This window comes from Aulostomus chinensis, chromosome 13, assembly GCF_037954235.1.
Source record: "Aulostomus chinensis isolate RoL2024-O1b breed Wild chromosome 13, RoL_Achi_v1.0, whole genome shotgun sequence".
NCBI lineage: Eukaryota > Metazoa > Chordata > Actinopteri > Syngnathiformes > Aulostomidae > Aulostomus > Aulostomus chinensis.
Window position 1 is genome coordinate 13,671,305 of NC_141332.1, and position 24,615 is coordinate 13,695,919.

At 42.8% G+C, this 24,615-nt stretch overlaps 4 protein-coding genes across 6 annotated transcripts; 2 read left to right on the forward strand and 2 right to left on the reverse strand.

Annotated features, from left to right (window-relative positions):
* Positions 1-289: 289 nt before the first annotated feature.
* LOC147250963 (uncharacterized) lies at positions 290-7,228 on the forward strand. The gene is made up of 18 exons (XM_086222465.1): positions 290-553; positions 630-684; positions 756-814; positions 893-943; positions 1,023-1,151; positions 1,275-1,343; positions 1,427-1,509; positions 2,364-2,462; positions 2,626-2,748; positions 2,946-3,082; positions 3,153-3,364; positions 3,439-3,504; positions 3,583-3,694; positions 4,608-4,732; positions 4,898-5,017; positions 5,168-5,335; positions 6,646-6,796; positions 6,870-7,228. The coding sequence occupies exons 1-18, from the start codon at positions 527-529 to the stop codon at positions 6,929-6,931; spliced, it is 1,848 nt and encodes a 615-aa protein (XP_086078591.1). The 5' UTR covers positions 290-526; the 3' UTR covers positions 6,932-7,228.
* LOC147250964 (putative UDP-sugar transporter protein SLC35A4) lies at positions 6,698-8,284 on the reverse strand. Its single transcript, XM_086221442.1, has one exon. The coding sequence runs from the start codon at positions 8,275-8,277 to the stop codon at positions 7,306-7,308; it is 972 nt and encodes a 323-aa protein (XP_086077568.1). The 5' UTR covers positions 8,278-8,284; the 3' UTR covers positions 6,698-7,305.
* Positions 8,285-8,648: 364 nt separating this feature from the next.
* On the reverse strand, positions 8,649-10,100 carry LOC147250965 (SLC35A4 upstream open reading frame protein-like). The gene is made up of 3 exons (XM_086221443.1): positions 9,833-10,100; positions 9,401-9,499; positions 8,649-8,864 (listed from the first exon to the last, which is right to left on the reverse strand). Exons 1-3 carry the CDS (start codon positions 9,845-9,847, stop codon positions 8,667-8,669), a joined length of 312 nt encoding a protein of 103 aa, XP_086077569.1. The 5' UTR covers positions 9,848-10,100; the 3' UTR covers positions 8,649-8,666.
* Positions 9,922-21,779, forward strand: hmgxb3 (HMG box domain containing 3). 3 transcript variants are annotated; one of them, XM_086221440.1, is made up of 21 exons: positions 9,922-10,384; positions 10,912-11,064; positions 11,159-11,333; positions 12,069-12,497; positions 12,582-12,689; positions 12,799-12,933; positions 13,123-13,361; positions 13,648-13,757; positions 13,832-13,912; positions 14,070-14,152; positions 14,274-14,375; positions 14,479-14,619; positions 15,034-15,341; positions 15,484-15,611; positions 15,813-15,944; positions 16,030-16,214; positions 16,304-16,526; positions 17,385-17,518; positions 17,756-17,875; positions 18,026-18,235; positions 19,541-21,776. In XM_086221440.1, the coding sequence occupies exons 2-21, from the start codon at positions 10,925-10,927 to the stop codon at positions 20,099-20,101; spliced, it is 3,744 nt and encodes a 1,247-aa protein (XP_086077566.1). In that variant the 5' UTR covers positions 9,922-10,384; positions 10,912-10,924; the 3' UTR covers positions 20,102-21,776. The 3 variants fall into 3 exon arrangements, with proteins under 3 accessions (XP_086077566.1, XP_086077565.1, XP_086077567.1); XM_086221439.1 differs by lacking the exon at positions 9,922-10,384 and having other exon boundaries at positions 10,900-11,064; positions 19,541-21,778; XM_086221441.1 differs by lacking the exons at positions 9,922-10,384; positions 10,912-11,064; positions 11,159-11,333 and having other exon boundaries at positions 12,196-12,282; positions 12,414-12,497; positions 19,541-21,779.
* The last annotated feature ends 2,836 nt before the right edge of the window (positions 21,780-24,615 follow it).

The window sequence follows — 24,615 nt, forward strand, 5'->3', positions numbered from 1 at the left end:
AGTTTTGCCAAATCCACCACAGTATGATCCTGCATATTTTTTCTCTCCAACTTTCAGAGATATTCCCAGGAACAGCCTGGACTGTTCTGAGCGAGAACTCCTGAAAATCAACATCATCATTGCTAAGTAGAAAATAGGAATCACCTAAAAATATCTGAACTATCCCTTTAACAAGAGAACGCGTTTGCACAGCTAACTCCTCCTTCTGCACTTCTTTAAGTAATAAGATTAATGACCGATTTAAGATGCACTGGGGATGAATATCTCTGTCTTACATCTATCTCTCTGCTCTTCTTTCCTCCCTCCTTCCTCCAAACCTCTTCACCTTCATTGTCTACGTGCCTTCATGTCTTCTTCTGGTACAAGTTTCAAAATCACAATATGATGACGGCTACTTTTCTCACCAATAGTTTGTCTTGCCGTCTTGGTCACCCGACCGTGAGTGAAAGCAGATTCCTGGCTCGTTTATAATTTAGCACCATGTAATGACACCCAGTTGAACGAGGGGCAGTTGCGGCAACGCAGGATGGCCGCTGCCGCCGTGGAAGTGCCTGTAAGTACTAATGTGACTTTACAAACATTATGAGCTAAAAGTACAAAGTTTTCTATCTCTCTTCATTCTCCTATAGATGTTTGAGGGAGCTGAAACAGTCCAAGTGGGAGTTGTACTTTCTGCACCTCCAGGTAAAATGAGCATTAAATCCTGTGTCACAGTTTGTCTTTTTATGATATATCCTTTTGAATTGTGCTCTCAGAGGCTGTAGTTCTTGGTGTAGATGGACGTAGCGTGGACTACAAATCCAGAAAGGACGAGGTAAAGCCTGTCTTCACCTGACACGGTATTGTTTGCTCCCCTGCAAGATCTCACTGCTTTCATGTTCCTTTCAATCAGCAAACAAAGTCATTCTCATTTGACCGAGTTGTGACAGTGGACAGCGTGGAGGTAGAGGACCTTCTGATCTCTGCTGTTAAACCACCTTATTAGAGGCTTTCACAGCTCACTGCAACGTCTGAATCCACAGAGATTCCAGCCTGATCTCCTGCAGCCTCTCGCTCAGTCGATATCTCGCGGTTACACTGGAACGCTGCTGCTATGTGGAGCCTCCACTGAGATCATCAGCACTCTGATCGACCACAGTATCATCAAACAGGTATAAAATACAACCAACACCGACTGATTTTTAGGGCCCGAGCCTGAAGGTACTTCAGGCGAAGACCCTATTATGTTTTTTATCATTAATTTTTCTAAATTTACTTCTCGTCTTTTTTTCTAGTTTTTTTTAAATGTGTTTGCTGGTGTGATCTCGCAAGAGGAGTTGTTCATCTCTGCGTCCTTCCTCCAGGTTTGTCTATAACAGTATGTTTTATATATAACAGTACAACCTACAAATCATAAAATACATCATGTCATGTTTGGAAATGTCAGTTTCATCCAGATGGCAGCGCTGTCGATCTCCTGGGCCCGAATGGACAGACCCTGAAACCTGTCACTCACCCAGTCCTTGGAGGGTGAGTGACAGTCAGCAGCAAATGCATGGTGACAGACACGTAGTTCCAGGGGATTTCTCTTACCCCTCTATTTACTGGAGTCTTGTAGACAGGAAGCAAAGCCTGATGGCTACATGGTAGCCTCAGAATTAATCCTTAAACTGAGAAGTAAGTTAGCACTGTTTAACATCTGTGTCCATTCTCCCAAGGACTGAAATATCTGAGGTTCACGCTTAAGTATTTTAACTTTCCGTACTCTGGAGAAGCATAAGTCAAGAAATACTACATTTGCAAGTGGTTTGTGTCTGACACGTGCCGTTTGCTAACAAATGGCTGAACTTGACTACAGAGGTTGTCAGGATCATTAAACGCCATCACGTTGAAAACAGAGGAGGTGATCGTCAAGCATGAGCAGTGTAGTTTGATCACAATGTAACATTTGCACTCATAGCAAATTCATTTACCCTCCGTAAATGATAAAAAGTGTAAAACATGTAAGTCTCATAAAGTCACGAAGCTTATTTTCAGCATTGATCCAAAACCCAAAAGAAAATAATTCTGATTGGCTTGAAATTCAGGGAATTTATGGCAACGCTAACTTATGGACTGGCCCACAACAATAACATACATTTGTATTATTTAAAATACATTATCCCAGCATCAGTCTATGTGTAACTCCCTGTTCCCCCATCTACTGTGTACCTCTTGGAACTGTAAATCACCCAGACTTTCAAAGACGTCAGTGCGACAGAAGGTCGATTTCAAGAGAGAGAGGGAAAAAAAATCATCAGGTTTTGCTTTCTGTCGACAGCTAAAAGAAAGTCCTCTAGTGTGCAGTTGTTCATCCGTGCAGCCATGCTTGTCTTTTGTCTCAGCATCATCAGAGGTGTGAGTGAGGTGTGTCTCGGCTCTGCAGACGAGGTCAGCGCTCTCTATGAAACAGTGAAGGGCAATGCAGAGCTGGTTTCCAGTAGGTAGGTCCTCTAAAGCTCTGTAATCTATTCACTGAATTACTCTGAGTGGTTAAAGACAGTTGCCTTAACTGGATTGTCACAGTAGCGTTTCAGGTAGGCTTAAACGATCACTCAGCAGTTTGACTGGATTGAATGAATGTTGTTGTGTGTCCCTCTGATGTAGTTCTCTGTTCACTGTGGCTCTCGAGTGGAAACTCCATCCGGAGGAGTCGGAGTTTCAGGTTCGCCGTGGCAGACTGCAGCTGTTCAGTCTGGTGGGCGGAGCCAGCAGGAGTGACCTCAGAGGGTCAGTCATGCAGCGAGCTCTCTATTATGCAGGACAGAGGGATTAAACTCTAACCCCCCCCCCCTTTATTAACTGTTTATTGTTAAAGATAACGCCTGTGTCTGTATAATTATAAGCCCCAGGGTATATTGTAATTTTACACCAGAACATTGCAAACTAAATAAATAACTGGTTGCATTTTTTATGATTATTGATAGACTCAACCCACTTGTGGAGGTTCTGGATCAAATTCAATGTGAAGCCACAAGGACAGACAAGCCCCTGCCTTTCCTCCTAAGTGACGCCTTGAGAGGAAACAGCAGAACCGTCCTCATCTACTGTGTTCAACCTCAAGGTAGTTCTTTATGCTTGTCAATAAACATGGGGGCGGCATTACTGTAAAACTCAACCATCACTGTCTGCAGAAGCTCTGGATGAGGAGACCCCCTCTGCTTTAGCGCTGGCTGAGAAAGTGAGGAAACTGGTTACAAAGGCTTCTGTACGTGACTGGTGTCCGGGGGCAACCAAGCGAGAGATCAGAGGTTACATAAATGACCAGAGGGAGATGATGATATCACAAGGGGAAAATGCAACATACAACACCAACAGGCTAGCTGAGCTGATTGAAAACCTGCAGGTAGTTTATCCACTGAAGCATGACTTCACACCGTCATCATACTGAGCTAACACACAATCTCTGATCCCTGGCAGATCGTGAAAGCTCAGTCCTGGGAGAAGAGGAGGGAGGAGTCCGAGAAAATAAAAGTCCAAATGAAGGTTTGACTTTGCTACACAAGGATAATGAATTATATAACTGCTCAACATAACGAAAAACATTTTGCATTGATTTGACAGCGTCGTCAGACCCTGAATAGCAACTTTCATGACCTTAACCTCAGTGAGGGTACAAACACCCTGAAAGATTTACAGCAAAGGTTGAGACAGGAAATGGAAGATCATATCAAAGGTAATATGCGGGATTCAAACACCGTTATGCTACATTTTGCCTCTACTTTACTAAATTGCAGAGGGAAATATTCTATTTCTACTCTACTCAACACAAAAACTTTTTGGGAAATACACTTCTTTGTCATCCTCCCAAAGTTGGACAAGAAGATAGACTTCTCTCCTCTGTCTTTGGTGAGCAACGGCCCTGCTGATCGCTAGTTAGCTTAGCACAATGAATGGTTGTGGATGGGAAGTGTTAGCATGTCTCTGTCAAAAGTCATCTGCTAGACTAGATTCAGGATCTTTGTTTACCCAGAAGTAATCCGCTTCATCCTCACATAAAGCTGGTCATGATTAGAAGTAGCCGTCGCACTTCAAGTCGTCAAAAAAAGTGTGATTTAATTGGAAAGTTTTTCTGACTATGTAGTTGATTCTGGAAGTACAATATCTCACATATTTAAAATATTATTTGATTGTGTATTTTATGCACAACCTTAGTTATATTAATCCAGGCAAAGACACAAAATCGTACTTGATTACTTTTTACAAAGATATGCTACACTTACCATACATTGTGCTAAGCTAACTAGCGGTCAGCAGGTCTTTGTGTCTCAGCTCCTTAATGCAGCATAGAGAAGAGGAGGCTGTCTTCTCATAATCATATTTCTCCAAAAGTTTGTGTGTTCCTTTAATCATCTGAACTCCTGTGCTTTGTTTAATGTGCATGAATATATGAACTGGCTCAACATGCTGCGCACACGCGAACGCTTCAGCATCAATAATCTAACAAAGTCATGCCACTTTGTATCAGTCAAGAGGGACCAAACTAGCACTTTTATTCCACTACATTATGTTGCAAATAATGACTTTTCATGCAAGACCTTCATATTGTAGTTTTACTCTGAATACTTCCTCCACCTCTGACTCTGCAGAGGATAATGGAAATGTGGAGAAAGTCCATGAGAGGGTAGCAAGAATCCAGCAGCTGAGGGAGACTCTTGGGGAGGAAACAGTGAAAAAAGTGGCGGCGACAGAAAAACCTGACCTCTGTCAACAAGTAATACACTTCACCGAAGTATTAGTATACACTGCACGCCTACACATCCGCTTGGGTGATGTGTTTAAGGTTTTCTGAACAGCCTATTAAATATATGGATAAGATTTATTGTGAGCAAGAGCGAGCAACAGAGACATTTATTTATTTTGTCGGTTTAATGATCAGTTTCAGCTGGAACACAATAAAGCTCGGGAGCGGAGGAGGCAACTTAAGGAGGACCACGGTAGATTAATTCAGGAGGAAGTGGAGAAAATGGAGAGAGACTTGGCACAGGAACAGCTACCGGTAAGATAATGAGATACACTGTTGTTTAACATTACTCAGTTTGTGATCTAGCTTAGCAGAGGATGCTGAGTCAGCTGAAATTAATGCAAGACTGGATTTATTGGGAGCAGTGGACTCCATTTGCAACTTACACATCCATTACTGTGTTAGACAGAGGGCCCCCAGAGAGAACTACTGTTGCTGACCAGAGAGAGGCGAGTCCTGGTGCTGCAGATGGAGGCCCTGCGCGCTGAGGCCCAGCAGGCTGAGAGAGACCTGGAGGATCAATATCACACGCACCAGACCGAGCTGCAGTGTCTGAGGGACGAGAGCCTCCAGGTGGGAGTGTGGATTCAACGATCAAAAGCATTCAATATACTGATTACGTCCTTTTAGAGTGTAAATGTAGGAGGAATCAGCCCACATGAAAGAAGGAACTGAGCTTGATAGGTCATACGCAAGATGCGGTGTCGCACCTTCAATTATCGAGGAGAGCTCCAGATAGAAAGGCGTTGAGCACACGCACACAAACGTATCGCATCACTTTTGATGCTGACTGAATCAGTTCATGCCGTCACTCTTGCAGGGGTGATGTCACTATCACCCAGATGTGCTCTCGGGTACTGACTGATTTATTGTGAACCAAAACTCAGTATGTCAGTACCCTCGACAGATCCTGACCCCATCCCTGGTGATGTGCTCAGTGAACTGAAGTCACTTTGAACAGTCATGCCTTCACCGCTGACCTACATACTATATTTGAAAAGTGATGTAGCCAATCAGCTTTTTGGAACAAAATACATTGTTGGCAAAAATGATTTTTTGAGCCGAACAAAACAGAGCGATCCAGTGCCATCTTATTTTCATGACCCAGATAGCGATGAATTTATTAAACCCACGTGCTTCATGGCGCACATGTGGCTTCAGGGTGACTGCGGCCACCTAAACTCACCCATCCATAGCGCTGGATGTCCATTTCAATTCAGACGTAGGACATTTTTATCAGTAAGTTGAACAAAAGAAGCAGGTTGAGGGGATATCATAATAACAATGACTACGGAGCAGAATTTAGCTGTCTTAGTTCATAGGCTCATAAGAGTCTCAAAGATATATTAAGTCAAGTGGGTATTTTTTTTGTATTTTGTAGTGGTTAAAAATACAACTTGGGAAAAAAAAAAAAGACATTGTTCACCAAAATGACAACATTACACATTCTGACACTGAATTGTTGCAAGCCACGTATTCATCATGCCTGCCATCAGACGGCTGCGACTCTTCCATGTACACTTTTGATTATATATCCTTGTCCAACACACATGAGGAGGAATAATGACGGCTGAATTTGAAACCCAACTCAACTTTGATTTTGTCTTGTGGAAAGTTTCCCGTGTTGGGTCTCACTTCAAGTTGTTGTATCTTTCATTGTTTCGAACAACTGGTGAAAAATCCCATATCGTGAAATATGAAAGATATTTCTCCAGTAATTCTGGGGAACCATCGTGGATGTGACGCACGCCAGATGTGGACCTGATCGCGGTGGATTCTCTGCTCCGGGGGGTGGGGAGGGGGTATTTTGTTCAAAACACCACAGCTGCTTGAGCAAACACTACACACCGGAGCATCTCATGCTGATCTCTCTCTTCCGCTAGGTGTTCAGAGTTTTTCACCAGGAAAGTGAAGAGCGAAGGAAGGCGTGCGAAGGCAGGTACAGAAGCGTGCTGCTGGAGGCGGTGCAGGACGCCGTCTACCTGTCTGCCCAGAACCAGCAGCTGCAGGCTGACAACAAACAACTCCGCAAGGGTCAGTGTGAGTTCTCCACAACCTTTCACTGTTACACATGCAACCTGCTGATTCATGCTTTTGTTCTTTCCAGCACTGGGAGAGCTAAAGGATAAGCTAACTGTGCGAGGTGATCCTATATCCCAAAAACAGTGAATAGAACTAGAAGTTGTTTGTGAATCAATATGTGCACCGAAAAATAAAAGTTTTAGATAATTTATTGGGTTTTACACTGACATTCTTGGCAGAAACCACCAAGATGACAATAGCAGCAGCTCTTCAGAATTACTGAAGACATAATCATCTTTACTCTCATGATTTGAATTCACTTCCAGCTGTCATGAAATCAAACACTGTAAACTTGCAACAAACTTTCAGATATGACATAATAGGTTTACTGGTCATACAAACACATGATAGCAATGAAAATCTCCAGTTTTATCATAAAAAAAGGCAGACGGATAGAAGGCAGGAAAACTAATCACATCTGAAATGAAAGAACAAACATTAGCGAACCGTGGTGGACGTCGCTATCTGTAATAAAGGTAAGCTGCCAGGCCGATCATAGACACTGGTGCGAGGAAGAATGGGGTGAGCTGCAGCCCTAAGAAGGCCCAAGACAGCAGAGCGTTAACCAGCATGGAGCAGGAGATGACAAACAATCTGGTGATCCCACTGCCGTGCTTTAGCACCACAGACATCAGGAGTCCATTAGCTGCCTGCCCTGCTATAATCACCCAAACCGCCCCCGAGTATCCCTCCAGAAAGCTCTTTTCGCTGGCTACAACAGAGAAGGAGGAGAGGCCGTTGATGGCTACCCCGAACACATAGAGGTAGATATTCTGCAGGCTCAGAGGGAGTTTCTGGCTCTTCAGCACCCTCTCGGTATAAACTGCTGCTAGTCCTGAGACAAAGCAGTACACCAACACAAGGAAGAGCCCCCACGCTGTTATATAAAGCCTGGACTCTTTCTCAGCTTCAGCCCTATCAGGGTCACCTAGATCCAGGCTGCTGTAGCTGTGGCACACCCCAGCACCCATGAGCAACCCCAGAGCGAACCACTGGACCAATCGCAGGCTCTTATCCAGGCAGAGGGAATACAGCAGAGCGGTTGACGCAATCTTAAGGTTGCTGAGGACTTGGTACGAGCTCGGGTCCATGTAGGCCTGCATGACAATCACCAGGTTGTTGTTGAGGGCATAGAGTACAGCAGGGACAGCATAGGGTGCCACGAGGACAAGCGGGGGCGGAGCACGTAAGGCAGCTATTCCCCCAGTTAGAACCAGAGTTGCTAGAGAGATCAGGAGTTTGGCCAACTCGATCATCACGACACACGAGGAGGAGTTGAACGGAACTCGACCCTCTACTTTGGTCATAGTGATGAGCGGAGCGTGAGAGCCATAGATTAGGACCATCAGAGCCAACAGGGCCCCCCATTGAAGCTTCTTCAACCAGTGTCTCCGCGCTGCAGACGGAGGCCCCACATTCTGGATCACAATCATCCTCAACGTTTCAAAATACTCATTTAAAATCTAAAAATAACTTCAGAGCAAATCCCACTTTACTATGTAAATATCACTTATTAAATATTTGGTTTTCTCTGTAACTCCTCCACATATGGAAATATATGCAGGATTCACTGCCTCTTGTATATAAATCCAACAGGTTTTAACAGCTGCTAGTTATGAAATTTTCTGGACCAGACCCTAAAACTTTGTAAACCTAAAGCCTTGTGTTGACATTAAACAAAAACAAGTGGAAAGGTGTGGAAGGAAATGTTAAACAGTCTTTAAATTTGACTCCCCAGTGAAATTCGTATATATTATTATATCCAAAGTCTTCAGTAACAGGATTTCTTCTTGTCCGTGTTTCATCAGTTCATAAGGCTAAATTACTTTGGTCCTTTTTTCAAGTTATTTATAAATTCCTTCACAGTCTTCTCTATGTTGGGCACTTGATAGTTCTGTGCTGCGTACATGCCAGTTACGGTTCCCAGCAGCACACCCAGGATGGCAGAGGAGCGGAGCTTAGCCACCACGTAGCCGGCCAGGAACCCCTTCAGAAATGGAGATCCCAACACGGAGCCTCCCTGCAAGAGCAAAGACAGAAGAACTTACAACTGTCCCATCACAGCAAAACGACAAACACAAGTACAAATATCGGCTGTGTGTCGGCTGACTTTTTATATCTTAACTCTGCAAACGATGGCAATCAATGATAACAGCACAAAGTCGGGAGCTACTGTTGATGACGTTTCATTCGCCCTCACACAAAAAGGGGTAATAAAGTTCAACAACCAACAAAAAACAAATCAGTATCTGCAAAATGAATTATTTAAAAAATGGTGGAGATATTAGCCAAGAATTTCACTGTCAGTGAATCCCAGATCTCTATCAATCTGTCAGGGATAAAATGTCATTTCCACCTATATAATACCAGAAAATAACATTGAGACCATCAAAAAAGAAATAAAAAGTAACATTTTGTCATAGGTTCTTGGTTTTCATGCAATGATATTTACTCTACCTTGGAGGAAAAAAATACTCAATTCTGATGGAAGACAACACATGAAAGCACTTATTGATCTCCATATCTTACTAATAATCAGACAGCGGATGGACCTACCTGAGGGATCCCTACAGAGATCTCGTTCTCGACTCGCCTCTGGATCTCCTCCAACTGATTTTTTAGCTGCGTCAGATCTTTTAACTGTTTCAGGGGATCCTAAATTAGAAAAAAAAAGGGTTACAAAGTACGCGTTCATATTGTAAAACATACGGATTGATCAGAAATTAAAACGCTATTCAACCTAGTTTAAAAATCGAGTAAGTACTTACAATATTTAGAGTGAAATTCTTAATAAGATGTGTAAGTTGGCTGTATCGCTGATAAAATCACACTCTCAATAAAACTGATCGTACATCGCTCCAATTTTAATGTGGATTTCAGCATATTCACGCTGCTGAGAGGGTTAACGCGTCAGTTTTTGAGTTTTTAGCAAAATCTGACAAAACACGTAAAATTAATACGGGTTATATCCCGAGTACAGGCACTCACCTTGTCATCCGCCATTTTTGCTAACTGAAGTTATCAGTGATCGGCTTGTTACCCTGAATAACTTCTCCTCTTCGGTGCGATTAGTTTAGTCTGTGTGGCACGGTTGGAGGCAGTCGGTAACTACAGCGTAGATATTTTTTGCAACACAAAATCGAATAAAGAGAATATGAGCTTAAATAAATAAGGACTGAAGCTGCTTTGTGTAACTGAGAACTTTTCGTAAACTGTACTTCTCGTTCGTAGCCACATCTGTCCCCTGAAGGACTACGGGACGTCTCTTTCACGTGTCAAAAACGTCTTCCATGATTGGTCCGCGGATGCTTATTCTTTCATTTGATTGGTTTAGAACCATAGCAACAAACCGCCATGTTTTTTTTCTTACTATGTATGTCAAACGAAGCTACTTTACAGACATTTAAGCGTCGCAAATTGTTGAATCGATATGGAATATAGACAATTTTCAATACCACTTACCGTCTGTATAGTTTTAAACGTATTTTGTGTGGTTAAATTTATTTCCGGACCGGTTTGAAGAGCTTCGGGCCATCGTAGGTAAGGCTTCAACAAGAAGGCATTTCATTGGATGACTCGCTGACTGTGCAGGCAGTATAAACACACGCCATTAAAGCTAGTTCTAAAGCATGGAAGTGTCAGTGTTTGTAACATGTTTAGTCCCTCTCGGGACCGTCCGCATGCTCAGTGTTGAACAGCACACTGTCTTGTGTGTCTGCAGATGCTTCTAGCCATTTGTAACTCTGTCTCGTCTTTAGTTGATTTTATATGTCAGTCATAAAGCGTATTATTAATAGCCCTAGTGTGCAATAAACTTGTAATTTCCAACACAGAGCAGTGACGCTGCAAAATCATCCTCCACTGTTTCACCACTGCAGCATTTGTAGATGTATTCTAGCATGCAATGCAACATACATTAGGTCCCAGGTTTTAACATTATTATGGTTTTTAATACTTTTGCGGCATTGATTATTGCTAATGTAGTCTGACATAACAGTCCAAAAATAAACTTAACAAGCTTCAAACTTGTGCAAATAACTAATGTCTTACTCTTTGTTTTCAAATAGATCCAGATAAATTATGGAGAAAGTGGAAGTGTATGAGATCATGAAAGTGACTGAGGAGGTGGAGAACTCCTACAACCAAGTGGAAGCAACTCCTCCCAAAAAGAGGAAGAGTAAAGCTCAGGAAGACAGTGCAGAGAAACCGAAGAAGCCCAGGTAATAACTTTAACACACGCATGCACACAGATACTCCAAAACCTTCTTCACATGTCTTTCCTCTTTATTATATCATGGACTCTGTGTCTTCCAGGTCTGCCTTCCTGCTTTACTACTTTGATGTCCATCAGATTATGCAACAAGAGATCCCCAACCTGCCCCAGTCAGAGATCAATAAGCGAATCAGTGAAAGTTGGAAAAGGCTGAGCGTAGCTGAGAAAGGCTACTATCTGGAGAAGGCCAAATCGGAGAAGGAGGGCATTGATAGTGTAAGCTTTGTCCTCACCTCACCTCAGCTGTTTTATTACGTTAGTTGTTTTTTTTTCATGGGGAGCCTTGTATTCCACGAATGCAGGAAATGGCATGTCTTGTTCTCGAGCCAAATTTCAATTTTGCTTTTAGAAATTGACAACATGAACATCTGTCATGTGAATTCTCAATTTAGAGTTCTTTCCCTGGGCTGAATATCTGAAGAAATTGGCTTTTCTGAGTGAAACTTAATCGCGGTTCGTCCAACATATAACTGAATTAAGAATCGCTGATCCCCTCAATAAGTACAACGTTTTGTTGGACTCATCAGCCTGAATTAACAAAACATTTGTCCCCTGCTTGATACATTTTAGTAAGTGCATGCATGTTATTAGGCATTCTCATGCACCTGGCGTGTCTTTTGAATACCTGATGGTGCTAATCAGTCCGTCCAAGCCAATCTTGTTAAAAGGGTTGTCTATGATGGAGGAGCGGATTTGATCTGGGCTGCTGAGTGTATCAGAGCCATTCTTTATGATTATAGAATGCAGATCATTCATGTAGTTAACTGGATTGATTTCAGTGGTAATGAACACATTTGGCTCATGTATTTACTGGCAAAGTCAGGGTGAGGTGACCGATCAGCTTCGGTCATCACATTTTTTGCCTTGAACAATTACTTATCTGTCTTGTGTATTCTCAAAATGTTCTCGGTGTAGCCATGAGCAATCTGCTGAACCTTGTATTTTCCACAGTCATCAATCAGCCCCTCTAAAGACCTGCCTGGCTTCCGCAAGATCCTCCCAAGAGCCAGTTACTTTCTCCTGGCCAAAGGTTGCTCCTCTAATCACCAACCCGGAAGCTCTCAGGCTGAGGGGAGCGTGGAGTCTCTGCATCCGCCAGAGGAAGGAGGCGTGGCCTCTGTCTCCCTCAAACAAGACCCAGAGGTCCAGCCTCTAGGGTTGGCCGGTGAGGTGGAACTCTCAGAGGAGCCCATTGTTATTGATGGTGTAGCAGACGAAACAGCAGTAGCGTCTCATTGCACAGTCCTCCAAGGAATCCCTCCCTCCTCGTCCTCATCCATATCATCTAAAACCCAGGCTTCCTCAGACACTCCTATTGGGGCGATGGTGCAGCAAATACAGAGGGAAACTACACACATGGTTGCCTTCATACCCAGCCAGGTGAGACTTTAGTCTTCCTCAGCTAGGTAGGACTTTGACTGGTTTATTAAACTCAGCAGTGAAGTTCCCTCTTCCTCACCACAGAACCTGCTGGAGCCCAAATCTTTGGCAGGTGTTGGCGCCATGGGTCCAGTCATGATGGTCTCTGTAGGAAGCTCTGAAGAGCAAAGTGTCACCCCTTCTTATAAAATGGTAAATATCCAGATTTACAGATAATCTGTAGCAGGGGAAAAAATTACAATCTGATCTGGGAAGATAAGTGGGTGTGCAGAATAAAATTGGATTAACATGTTATTTGCAGTCTGTGAGAACATACACCAGGAGAGGTCGAGGGAGGTGTCTAAATCCTGGCTGTTCATTTGTTTACGTCACCCGCCACAAGCCACCGACATGCCCTGAATGTGGGAGCCACCTCGGCGGTAAATGGATTCCTGCTGTGAGTGTCGCGTAATATCTGTACAATTATTAAGTATCTTAAATATTTTGAATCGTGTGTGTTTTTGTGTGTGTGTAGTTCTTAAAGTGAACTGGATCAACCCTGCTGAACCTCTAAGGTGTTGATGTTCCCACTACGTCACTGTGACCTGTCGTTTTTGTCTCAACTTTGTTTACTTTTCTCTACTAGGCAAAGAAAACGCAAGCTAAAGAAGTTGCATCCAAGCTATTGCCAGAAAACACGAAAGCCAAGTTGACTGAAAGCTGCCCACCCACATCACTCCGAGTTGAGGGGGCGAATGCTGATGTTGGGAAAACAAAACCCTCCGGGAGCAAAAAAGAAGGGCAACGGTGCTCTAAAAAGCAGCGTGTAGTTCCAGGGGTGAAACCAGCAGAGGGCAGCAGCACCAAATTGCTGGAGCCAAAGCAGTAAGAGCCAATAGCTTTTCAATGCCTTTATTAATGGCAGAAATGCAGCCACATGGTGCACATTTGTGGACTGTGACAAATCTGCATGATAGCAAAAAATAAGTGCTTAAAGGTTTTACGGTTAAATAATTCTGTAAAAATTGTATAAAGATGTGAAAATCTGGAAATACAGACAGAATACAAATGTAGTGTCAGATTACCTGTGTTGCTGCAATCATTTTAATGGAAGTTTGACCAGTTTATTGTGTCTTACCTGTCATTTTACTGTCTCTCTGTCATTAAATAGGCAATTAAAGGGCAGTACAAAATGTACGGCCGTCCAAATTCGAGACCCAAGCCCTGCAACTGTGCAAAAGAGACCTGTGAGGCCGATCCTCCCAGCCTATTACAGCACAGGTGAGAGACAATGCCCGCCTTGTAGTCTGTTGTGCAATATGTACTTATATGAATGCTCATATTTGGGTTTCTAGGTCGAGCATTGGTCCAGATCATAACTGTCCCACCTGTCAAAGGAAAACTTCCAACCCTGAGCAACAACAAATCCTCCACTGGTATACCGCAACACCTCAAGTGTCATTTTTGGGTCATAGTTCGGTTTGTGTGTTGATATTGGTTTGTTTAAGATCAGAGGAAACAAGGTGCGTATTGAAGTGTGCATAGTTCCTGTGTTTTCTTCTCTTTGATGAGGTTGCTTTCTCTTGACCACAGTGCCTCGAGAGAGTTTCTCAGGTCTCAAACCCAGCACTTTAAAACAGCTCGGCCAGACAGTCACAACAAACTCAGCCAAGCAGGTTAACACACACACACACACACACACACACACACACACACACACACACACGGTGAAGATGATGGAGAAACAGACTTTATCAAGAGTTCTCACTCAATGTGTGTGTATGTGTTTTTTAATAGGAGTCTCCTGTCCCAGCATATGGAACTCAGTCTGCTGCTTCACTGGCTGATATGAATATTGTATCAGTTGTACCCTTCAAACAGCACACTGTATCCAGTTTTGTGAGTAAACTTAATTTAAAAAAATGAAGAGAAAAAAAAACATTTTTTACTGTATTAAAATTAAATTGTTTCCTTTTTTTTTTGGCCTTTTGTCTCTTCTCAGGATTTGGGACTGTCTACAGCCAGAGGCAGGGGTCGGTGTAAGAACCCATTCTGTGACTACATGTATAAAAACAGACACAAACCTGCAGTGTGCCCTAAATGTGGCTGCGAGCTGACCCAGAGGAACGCCCGGGGAACTAAGGTTAAGCTTACTTCCTCTAGATTTGGTCGGATTTCACTTACCGTATTCTCCAGCTGTAGCTCTGACAGCCTCTCCATAAGCCTGCCTGGATCCCAGCTGCTATCACAGTTGCCGTAGTAACCATAAATCAAGACTTTGATGTCGAGTCATTAATCTTTGGTCTTGACATTCAGACATTTCATGTCTCTATCACTCTTTTCTCTCTTAGTTCTATATTGTTTTAAAGCACTTTTTACACATTAGTTTCCTAAATGCTATAAGTAGTAGAGCCACCGTGTTTTGCTAATTTTGGTGTTCCAGTAAAAACCCATGATATAGTTGATTATTTTTTCATGGCGTAACAAATCTTTTTTCCTCTCTCTCTTTCTCCCTTTGATCACATGGATGAATCTTTCTCCTTATTTTATTTTTCAGTCTGGGGTCCTGGTCGATCCATACCAACCCCTGAGTCCAGCGCAGAAAGACATCCAGCGTCAGTCCACCTTGCACCTAATACGTCGTTCCCTTCAGATTCCCGAGAGTGAGGCTGAGCTCCAGGAAACGCTCAACCTCATCCAGGAGCTCAACAGGTTGCAGATTGTCTGGGTTCAGCTTGCAGATCAGCACCAGGGAGAAAGTATAGAGACAGAGAGTCTGGTGGAGTCCGGCTGGCCTCAGTTCTATGAATCGTCTGCTACACAATGCGGCCTGTGTAACTACCCTCTTTTTAAAGGAGGTCAAAGGTGAGAAGTTGGAATTGACTCTGTTTCCCTTTTTTTTTTTTTTTTTCTTTGCTTCTGTTTTTGATATGTCAATGCTTCCATGGGTTGATGCCTGGTTCCTTATTTTATAAGCTTCGCATGTGTATTTGTGTACACACCCCAGTACTATTGCAGGACAGGAAGACTGCTGGCTGCTCACGGAGACTCTGATCCAGACAGCTTCCCTCCAGCTCAAAGTCTGTCTAAATGTGGAGTGTCTGGCCCTGCACAGCTTCACTGACCTGCATCCAGGTGAACAGTATTGGAGGACACCCTGATGTCAAATTATGAGGCTCATCATTTACAACCTTGAGCAGTCCCATCATGTTTTACAGTATTTGTAGTTCATAGATGGTATGATTCTGTTGCATCGCAGTGGATCAAATTTGCTTGTGAACAGCTGATCCTGAAGAAGACTGTGTTCCAATGTGAATATGGTTTTGTTTTGAACAGGTTTGTTCAACATCGGGAACAGACTGATAGTCAGCATAGATCTGTTTCTAAAAATCAGGGCCACCATCAAACAGGGCCACCCACCCTCTAAGGCTGCTAGGACTGTATTGGACCACGTCCCCAATCACCCCGGTAACAGGTCCTCCATTGAGCTTCTATTTGTTCCAAATGAAACTTTTGGCCTTAACGTCTTGTTTCTGTCCTCGTATGTCTTCAGTCCACGTTCTGAGTCCAGAGGAGGCGTGTCAGATTCAGGAGCTTCTCCTTAGTGGCTACTGGGCCTTTGAGTGCTTGACAGTACGCGATTACAACGATATGATCTGCGGAATTTGTGGCGTCGCCCCCAAGCTGGAGATTGCACAGAGGCACACAAACAACGTGCTGGAGCTGAAGAATGTGGAGGTGATAGATTCAACCCAAAAGATTTGTAATTTAACATTCACAGAGCATCTGAAAAGCCCCTTTGTTTCATTCCAATGTGACCTCTCTAGTTTACCTGGCCGGAGTTTTCAATCTCAGACGAAGTGCATGTGGATGATTTCTGGCTGACCATGGAGAGTGAGGCTATCGAGCAGGCAGCCTTCCCCTCAGATATCCCCATCACACGGGTGGATGCTTCCATCGTTGCTCCCTTCATCCCCCCTCTGATGAGGAGCCCCACTGTCATCAACACAGAGAAGGACAAGGTCCTGTCACAACCACAGGAGCCTTCAGGTACCAGCTGGTGAACATTTAGCACAGACAAGTGCTTTCTTCGAAGTCTGAGATGAGAAAGAAAACACTTGATTGTTAACAAATCTGTGGAAAAGAATTTGAAACAAGTGGAAAAACACTGCGGGCCTCAGAGGTTTTAAATAAATAATACAATTGTAATCATGGAAATGTCATACAAGGGCAAAGGGTGTAAAAGTTTTATTTATTTTAAAGGCCTTAATTGTTGTTGTTGTAAAAAAAAAAAAGTAGTGCTGTAGCTGTCCTAAAAAACACAAACACAAACACAAAACTAAAGAGTTGAAACAGACAGATTAAATCATTTTATTAAACTTGATTACTATTTTCACATCAGTAAGGATTTGTAACATATGATGGAATTTTTTATTTTATAACAATACCCACATTTACTCCCTGCATAATTTCAAAGTGATCCAACATCCAAAAAATTGTATTTCTTGTTTTGTAGAGGGGAGAGGTTTTGATGAACACTGTTGGTCAGTAAAAAGTTCACCATGAACCCACAGCTTTTCCTGTCAGGCTTCATAATAAAAGGCTACTCCTTCACCCTGTTGAATGCTTTTAATGTGGTGTTGCAGCAGAAGGAATTCTTCAGTTTGCATCGGCAGCATTTGGACTGAGGAGTTTTGTCCTGTAAACTCCTTCAGTTAACTGCTGTGGGTTTCACAAGGGGGATTCGTCTCCGTCGTGTTGCCTCATTCAGCCAGAGATTGTGATTTCGACATATTTTGAAATGAAAATAGTTTGAGTTGCTTTCCCATGCAGTTTAGGATTTATTCATGCACGTGTTTGATTGGCTCTATTTCTGACTTCAGTTTGACATTTTGCCCTCTGCTTCAGGAGATCCATCAGTTCTGGTACGGCTCATCCACGACGGTCAGCTGAGACTGGACAAAATTGAAGAGCAGAGCGAGGATGAGTTGAGAACAATACTGGAACACTGTGGAGCGAGCATCACTCCAGGCTCTGCAAAGGTGTTTGTGTGTGACAGACATGTGCCTGTATGCTTATTATGCATGCGTGTTTCTCTTGCTGTGTACTCCAACAAACACGTTGACCTTACAAGGCATGCTAATCCTATGATAAGCCTGATCGGAGGGCACATTAGCGTGCTGCGGCTAAGGTTTTTTTCATCATGTCTCTGCTGACTAGAAGATACTTGAAACTGTGTCGGAGTTAAAATCCTCCTCCTCTCTCTTCTGTTGTGGTAGAATGAGCTTCTGGCCTCTCTCATCTCCTTGTACACACTCGCTCATAGCGGCCTCTCCACCGCCCCCCAGCCTCCACCACATCTTACTGCTGGCAAGCTGTCCAAAGTCTGCCCTCATCAGGTAAAAACTGTTTTCTCATCACCCCCGTTTAAACTGCAAGCTCTGAAACAAGACTCATAGTCATTTATAAACAACAAACAAATATTCAACTCAAATATTCTCTACATTTTTTGCATGTGTTGCATAGCAATGTCCCATGCGTGTGTCCAGGTGATGTGCGGTTCCAAGTACTTAGTAAGAGGAGAGACGGCTCGAGACCATGTTGACCTGCTGCTGTCATCTCGCTACTGGCCCCCGGTGTACGTTAATGACTGTGCTCGCCAGGTGGCACTTTGCACTGACATGCAGTACCCAGAAATAGCAGCTCAGATGTGGGGCCGGAACCAAGGCTGTTTCTCTGACCCCCTTGAAAAACCTGAGGTGGGTCACTTTAATCACACACAGGTACTTGTTGAGGAAGGTGCCGGTGAAATCGGAAAGGTTGTTAGTTTCCACGTTCACTAGATGTTTGTTCTTCTGTGCCGACAGCCCCCCCCCCCTTCTCCATCTTCATCGTGATAGCACTTCTCTTGTGCGCTTGTTGTTGCTAGGTAACAAAATCTCCTCTAACACTTCTACATTCCTTCCTGTGAACATCTCTCTGTAGTTTACTCTATAAACGTTAGCATAAACACTGGAGAGAAGCAGCATGCTCTCAACTCATGCATTGATTAAACCTGCCCCCCTCTTGGTTTTCTGCTTTCAACTGATCAGTCACAAATGAGTCGGGTGGGACCTTGATACCGCAGCTCCATTTGCCTGATTATTACGGCGCCAACTCTGGTTCCAAATGACGTCATCAGTACAAGATGGCAGCAGATGCATTCAGGATCTTTTAGCCTCATTTTCATGGCACAAAATGGAGGTGTGTCCATCCAATGTAGTCATCTATAATCAACATTTTACCACGGTAACGATGAGTGGTTGAGCCGATCTCTACTGGAAATAAAGAGCGTGGAGAGATGAGTCTGTTGTGATGACACCTGAGTGTTTACTTTCCTAAAATCAACTATAGGGCCTTTCTTTCCTCTTCCTGCCATCTCAGTCATAATGAAGCAGAAATGCCAAAAGAAATCTTTACTCATACGTACGAATAGAATCAATGAAGAATATCTGTAATTGTTTGTCATGTAATTAAAGCAAAAGGAATACTTCTGTTTTCCCTGGTATCCCTGCTCGTATTTAGATAGGTGACGGAAGAATAACTTGTATTAATTTTTACTGAATATAATTGTTTGTTTATGCTGCACAAGAATGTGAATTTACAGCGTTTGGAGGGTCGGAACATGTACTTTTAATCGTGCATCTGCTATTGTCATTTAGTTGGTCCACCAGCCCCCAATTCCCCAGAAACAATTAGATTCCTTGCCTGTCAATGTTTGACAGAAATGCCTCTGGAATGATTTAAATCGATTTGTTGGATGCCCGAGCGCACCAGAATCAGATCACGTTGTCCAAAACTTTTTTTTTTAAGACCAGAATCTCGCAAAGCTGATGCTGCTGCTGCATTCGCCAAGTGTTTGTGAAATGTTAGCATGCTAACACGCCAATCTAGGATGGACAATTCACTAAATGCTGTACCTGTTGTTATATATGAACACATTAGCGTCATCATTGCATCCTGAGAAATATAAAGATAAGCTGTTGTCTGGTGTCTCGGGTCATCTCCTCTGTTCTCTTCCTCAGTTTGTGTCGTGCCCTGAGCTACAGGACCAGCTGTACAGCGCCGACCTGTCCGTGGTGGGGGAGAACCAGCAGGTTCATCCCATCACTAAATCATCCTCACGTTGGCTGGTGCATCCTCCCAGAGCAGCTCCAACTCAGGAGCCTCCAGAGCATCACTCAATGGCCCTTTGCAGAGACCTGGAATCCTCCATCAGCCTGGTGACCAAGATGGAGAAGGAAGATGATGAAGAGGAAGGTGTAGAAGAGGATAAACAGATGGAGGAACAACAGGACAGTTCCTCTGTGAGCTGTGGCCGGCGGGCACCTGTAGTTTTCAACAACACTGCTTATTACTACCTTTACAACCGGCTGGTAGATTTTCTCTCCAGCAGAGACATCGTGAGTCAGCAGATCAACGAGGTGGTGAAGGCCTGCCAGCCCGGTGAGGTGGTGATCAGGGACGCTCTGTATCGGTTGGGGGTCGCACAGATCAAAACAGAGAGAGAGGAAGATGAAGGAAGCGGGATGGAAGGACAGAAGCAAGAGGTGGAGGCAACGTATGAGGTGGTCTTGCCTGAGTAACTAGATATTCACCTCATGAGAAGAGGGACAGGCTGGAGGAGAGTGTAAATATCCCCAAGAAACAGCGAACTTGTGGAAGCGATCCAAGAGTGTTTTATGCTTGAGAGTATTTTACTGTCACCGTGGCCTGGTAGTCTGACATCAGTAAAACCAGTCTGACTTAGTAAGTCAGACTGGTTTTACTGATGTGAGGAGATAGTGATGTAATATGCATCAAATGTTATATTTAACCATAATACAAAGAGAACTATGACCATGATCTTTTAAAGAATGCAGCATTCATAGTATAACACATGCTATTCAATCAGCAGTCTGTAAAGTCACAATGAATCATTTTGTTGAGTGCTCATGGAGTGAAGACAGTCAAGAGTTATCATTGCTTCTAAATGAATGTAACAGGATTGTCTTTTTCTTGCTGTAGTTTTTATCAATAGGTTGCCTAGAGTTAAGAGTGTGTGTGAGGGTTACAACCCTTGCCCATCTCGGTAATTCTGCTGCTCCTACTTGTCAGTGTTTAGCTCCGGTGTATTTATTGTCCTTTTTTTAAAGTCAAATCTGTTTTTCATGTTCCACATTTACCTCTCACTTGCCACTTGTTGCCTTCAGGACTGAGGTTTCCTTTTGAAAGTGACAACATTTATCTGTCCATCGTACTATGATGGACTCTGTGGCCTTGGTTTTATTTTGGCTTAAAATAACTTCTTCATGGAGATGCTTTTATTCAGTTGTCTTAACTCCATTCAATCAATCTGCTGTTAGACTTTGACAGTAAATCTATGATACTTAACTTAGTGTCTATTAGCACCAAGTGCTTTAGAAGTGATGACTTTTATTTTTTTGTTAGAGCTCACCATTGCTGCTACGCTTTAAGGAACACACCAACTTTTGAGCAAGACGAGCAGAGAGAGACCCTTCTCTTCTCTGGGGAGACCTGCTGACTGCTGGTTAGCTTAGCACAATGAACAACAGCAGATGGGAAGTTTTAGCATATGTCCGTCTTGCTTGCTCTGTCTCCAAAGACCGTTGGCAACAAATGTGTTTGATGACTTTAGACTATGCTACACAGCCCATTCACTACCATTCCTTGCACTAAGCTAACTTGGGCCAGTGTGTCTGTGTGTGTCTCGGCTCCATAATGCAGCACAGAGGAGAGAGGGGGATCCATCTCCTTGTCTGGCTCTGGATGATGTGTATATTTAAAAAAAGGTGACATGTTCCTTTAATTGTACACCTTAAAACGCTACCAAGTATTAAATCGATAAACTTAAAAAGTGCAACTGGGAAACTGTTGGTTACAATAAGTTAGAGCAGCAATGTGTGCAATTGTTGGACCTGTAAAATACACTGCTGATGTAACAAATAAATACAAGAACACTGTCATTTCAACTGTTGTCTATTTCAGTTTTGTTTATTTAAAAAAAAAAAACTTCCAAAATCTGTGTCATGAAGTAAATAGACACAACTGGTTCTGTGTGTGTGTTGCATTACTTTTACACGCCAATTGCTCTGTCACACATTCACTCACTAACATGTAAAACTATCTGGTCAACATATTGAGGTCAAACAACAAGAAGACAGCTTTTAACAAGACTTCTGATTCTCATATAACTGGAAGGGATGAGAGGAAGTGAAAAGACACATGATGTTTTTAGGCCACTGCAAACTCACTCATGTAACTCTCCATTAAAATGACTGACATTTCCATACTGGTCATGTGATCTGATGAGAGGCTTCAGCCACTGACAGCGTCAGAGTTTCGGGGACTGGCGGACTTTTCTTGACGCGTCTTGAAACTTTGCCGAGGTCCGTACACTGTGACAGGTGTTTTAATAGAAACAGAACTGTTCTCATCCTTCACAATTGTTGAAAACAGAGTAATAAAACAACTTCTTTTCTATTCATCTGTTCGTTTGTTTTTATTCACTCCCTGTAACAGCCTGAATTTTTAATATCACAATGCTTTTATTTGTGTAACCCCCTCCAGGCAACGCGGTCAGATTGTGGATTTACTGGAATTGTGTGTAAAGTCAAATATGAGTCACCCCGTTTAATTTTTTTTTAAATTTTCAAATGGACATTGTATTTCTTTGGCTCAGTAGCATGCATGACAAGTGTGACGCAGCAGCACCGTCTCCTACAACCACTAGTGAGTGTAAAGAAACAGAGCTTTTGGAACAAGAGCATTTATTTACTACAATCATGTCTTAAGGCTGAGCGTTATAATTCATCACGATGAGTAATGAAGTATTTTTCAACAAATAATCGTCACGGTTATTTGAAGTGACGAAGATCTGCCTTTATCTCACAGGTCTGCCCAGCAGCCCATTTGACATCACTGTATTGCAATGCAACAGACTCCATTGCTCCTCATCACATGTCAACAAAATGTCTCAGTTCTAAAACTGAGGACGAACATCAATACAAAGCTTGACAAAGTTTATGCTGTTATTAATCACAAGGGCTCTTCTTCTACTTCTAAAAAGTCTGATAGCCTGACTAAAAACTAGTGTAGGAGCAGCAGTGTGCCTGATGTGGACCAGAGGCTTAAAATGATTCAGTTTTAGGGAAATTATTGCCCAAGAGTCATAATTAAAAGAACATTTAGACCTTATGGGTTCTTTCAGAAACCTTTTTAGCTGTGTTCTAGGGCAGCATAGCAGAAGCTGTCTATTAGTTGGAAGGTTACTGGTTCACTCCTCCGGCTCCCCAGTAACCACTTGGCATGTGTTTGCTTTGCTATTTATAATGCCAACAAAACATAATCTGAAAAGAAACCGATGAAAAGGGGTCATCCTTCAGCACACTTGGATTAAAAAAGCAGTCGTCCATTACTAAGAAAAAAACAGTTGAAGAAAATGAAGCTGCACTAAAATGTGATTGTTAGAATTTATTTTTAGACCATGTATATATTGTTTTTTCTTCTGTATTTTTACTGTAACAGCACGAGTCGAATATAGAGCAATAGTGTCTTATACATTGGGGAATCATATTACCCTCCCCTAAACTCTTTACCACAGGAGTACATTGATTTCAAATACCACCCTTTCTACTCCATCCATCCATTTTCTTCTGCTTATCCTGTTAAGGGTGGTGGGGGGTGGAGCCTATCCCAGCAGCCTTCAGGTGAGAGGTGGGGTTCACCCTGGACAGGTCACCAGTCCATCATAGGACCAACACATAGAGACAGACAACCATTCACACTCACAGCCACACCTACGGTCAATTTAGAGTATCAATCAGCCTCGTCCCCTCTTGATGTCTTTAGACTGTGGGAGGAAGCTGGAGTACCAGAGAGAACCCATGCAGGAACAGGGAGAACATGGAGACTCAAACCTGGGACCTTCTTGCCATGAGGCGACAGTGTGAACCCTAGCACCACCGTGCCGCCCCCTTTCTAGCCATGCTTTCAAAAACATTAATCACACTTAAATAAAATAATCTCAAAGTGGTCTGTGTGCTCTAGAAGCTTCTTTGATGTTCACAGTCCTGGCCTTAGTTGAATGGCCTCAGAAGCACCAGACATCTGAACCAACCTAAACTGGAGCCTGTTTGAAATTGTGAACAAGCGTGATTGGCTGGAAAGGCATCACATGAGAAGGGAAGAGAGGCACTGATTCTGACTGACAAGTCGCAGTTACAAACAGGGTTGTAATGGGATATTATTACTTACTTAATTATTTACTTAATTAATACTTTTGAACATCACACAGAGGCCAAAATTACAGGACAAATGCAACTATCATAGTACATCTACTGATTTAGCTGAAAACACACAAACAGGGAAATTACTTTGAACTCTCTGCCATCTAAGTACAGGAGTGAACTTCAAAAATGTAAAATATTTGCGTTGTTGACTAATATCATGGGAAATATTTCGGAGGAAATGCAGTAAGGACATTGTCCAACAAAATTTAGGAAGTGAGGAGAAGCAGCACAGTTTCTGTCATTACCATTGTGAAAAACAAAAGAAAAAAATGAGACAGGAACACACCAACTTTCTGGTAAATACACTTATTTTCCATTCTCCCCAGATCCAGACAGGGGAGATGAAGATGGAACCCCTTCACTCCTCAGTGCCGCATCAGGGAGCTGAGACAGAGATATAGCCTACCGACCGCTAGTTAGCTTAGCACAATGGATGCTCATGGATGAATAGAATATCGGTGTCAAATGTCATCAAAAACACATTTCTGCTAAAAAAAAAAAAAGAAAAGTTTTTTTTCCTGCATTAACATAACGAGGGTCGTAAAAAAACATTACATTTTCATATTGGAATTGAACATACTGTCTTAACTACTAACTGTCCTGATTGGACGCATTGATTTGACAAAGTACCTAAAAAAAATACAAAACATTGTCAATTAGAAGAGCGATTACTGCAAATCATGACCGACTTTATAAGAGAGGATGAGAAGGACTAGTTTTGGACAAACCAAGAACCTGAACCTGATCTATTTTATGCTAACACTTCCCATTGACTACCATTCATTGTGCTAAGCTAACTACCAGTCAGC

Excerpts from the sequence above, each read along its gene's own strand:
- LOC147250963 (XM_086222465.1), top strand. The coding sequence starts at position 527 with ATGGCCGCTGCCGCCGTGGAAGTGCCT. Across the intron at positions 3,695-4,607 it reads AATGGAAGATCATATCAAAG|AGGATAATGGAAATGTGGAG; the intron begins GTAATATGCGGG and ends CTGACTCTGCAG. Across the intron at positions 5,018-5,167 it reads TGGCACAGGAACAGCTACCG|ACAGAGGGCCCCCAGAGAGA; the intron begins GTAAGATAATGA and ends TTACTGTGTTAG.
- LOC147250964 (XM_086221442.1), bottom strand. The coding sequence starts at position 8,277 with ATGATTGTGATCCAGAATGTGGGGCCTCCGTCTGCAGCGCGGAGACAC.
- LOC147250965 (XM_086221443.1), bottom strand. Across the intron at positions 8,865-9,400 it reads TCTCTGTAGGGATCCCTCAG|GGAGGCTCCGTGTTGGGATC; the intron begins GTAGGTCCATCC and ends TTGCTCTTGCAG.
- hmgxb3 (XM_086221440.1), top strand. The coding sequence starts at position 10,925 with ATGGAGAAAGTGGAAGTGTATGAGATCATGAAAGTGACTGAGGAGGTG. Across the intron at positions 13,362-13,647 it reads AAATTGCTGGAGCCAAAGCA|GCAATTAAAGGGCAGTACAA; the intron begins GTAAGAGCCAAT and ends GTCATTAAATAG. Across the intron at positions 14,376-14,478 it reads AGCACACTGTATCCAGTTTT|GATTTGGGACTGTCTACAGC; the intron begins GTGAGTAAACTT and ends GTCTCTTCTCAG.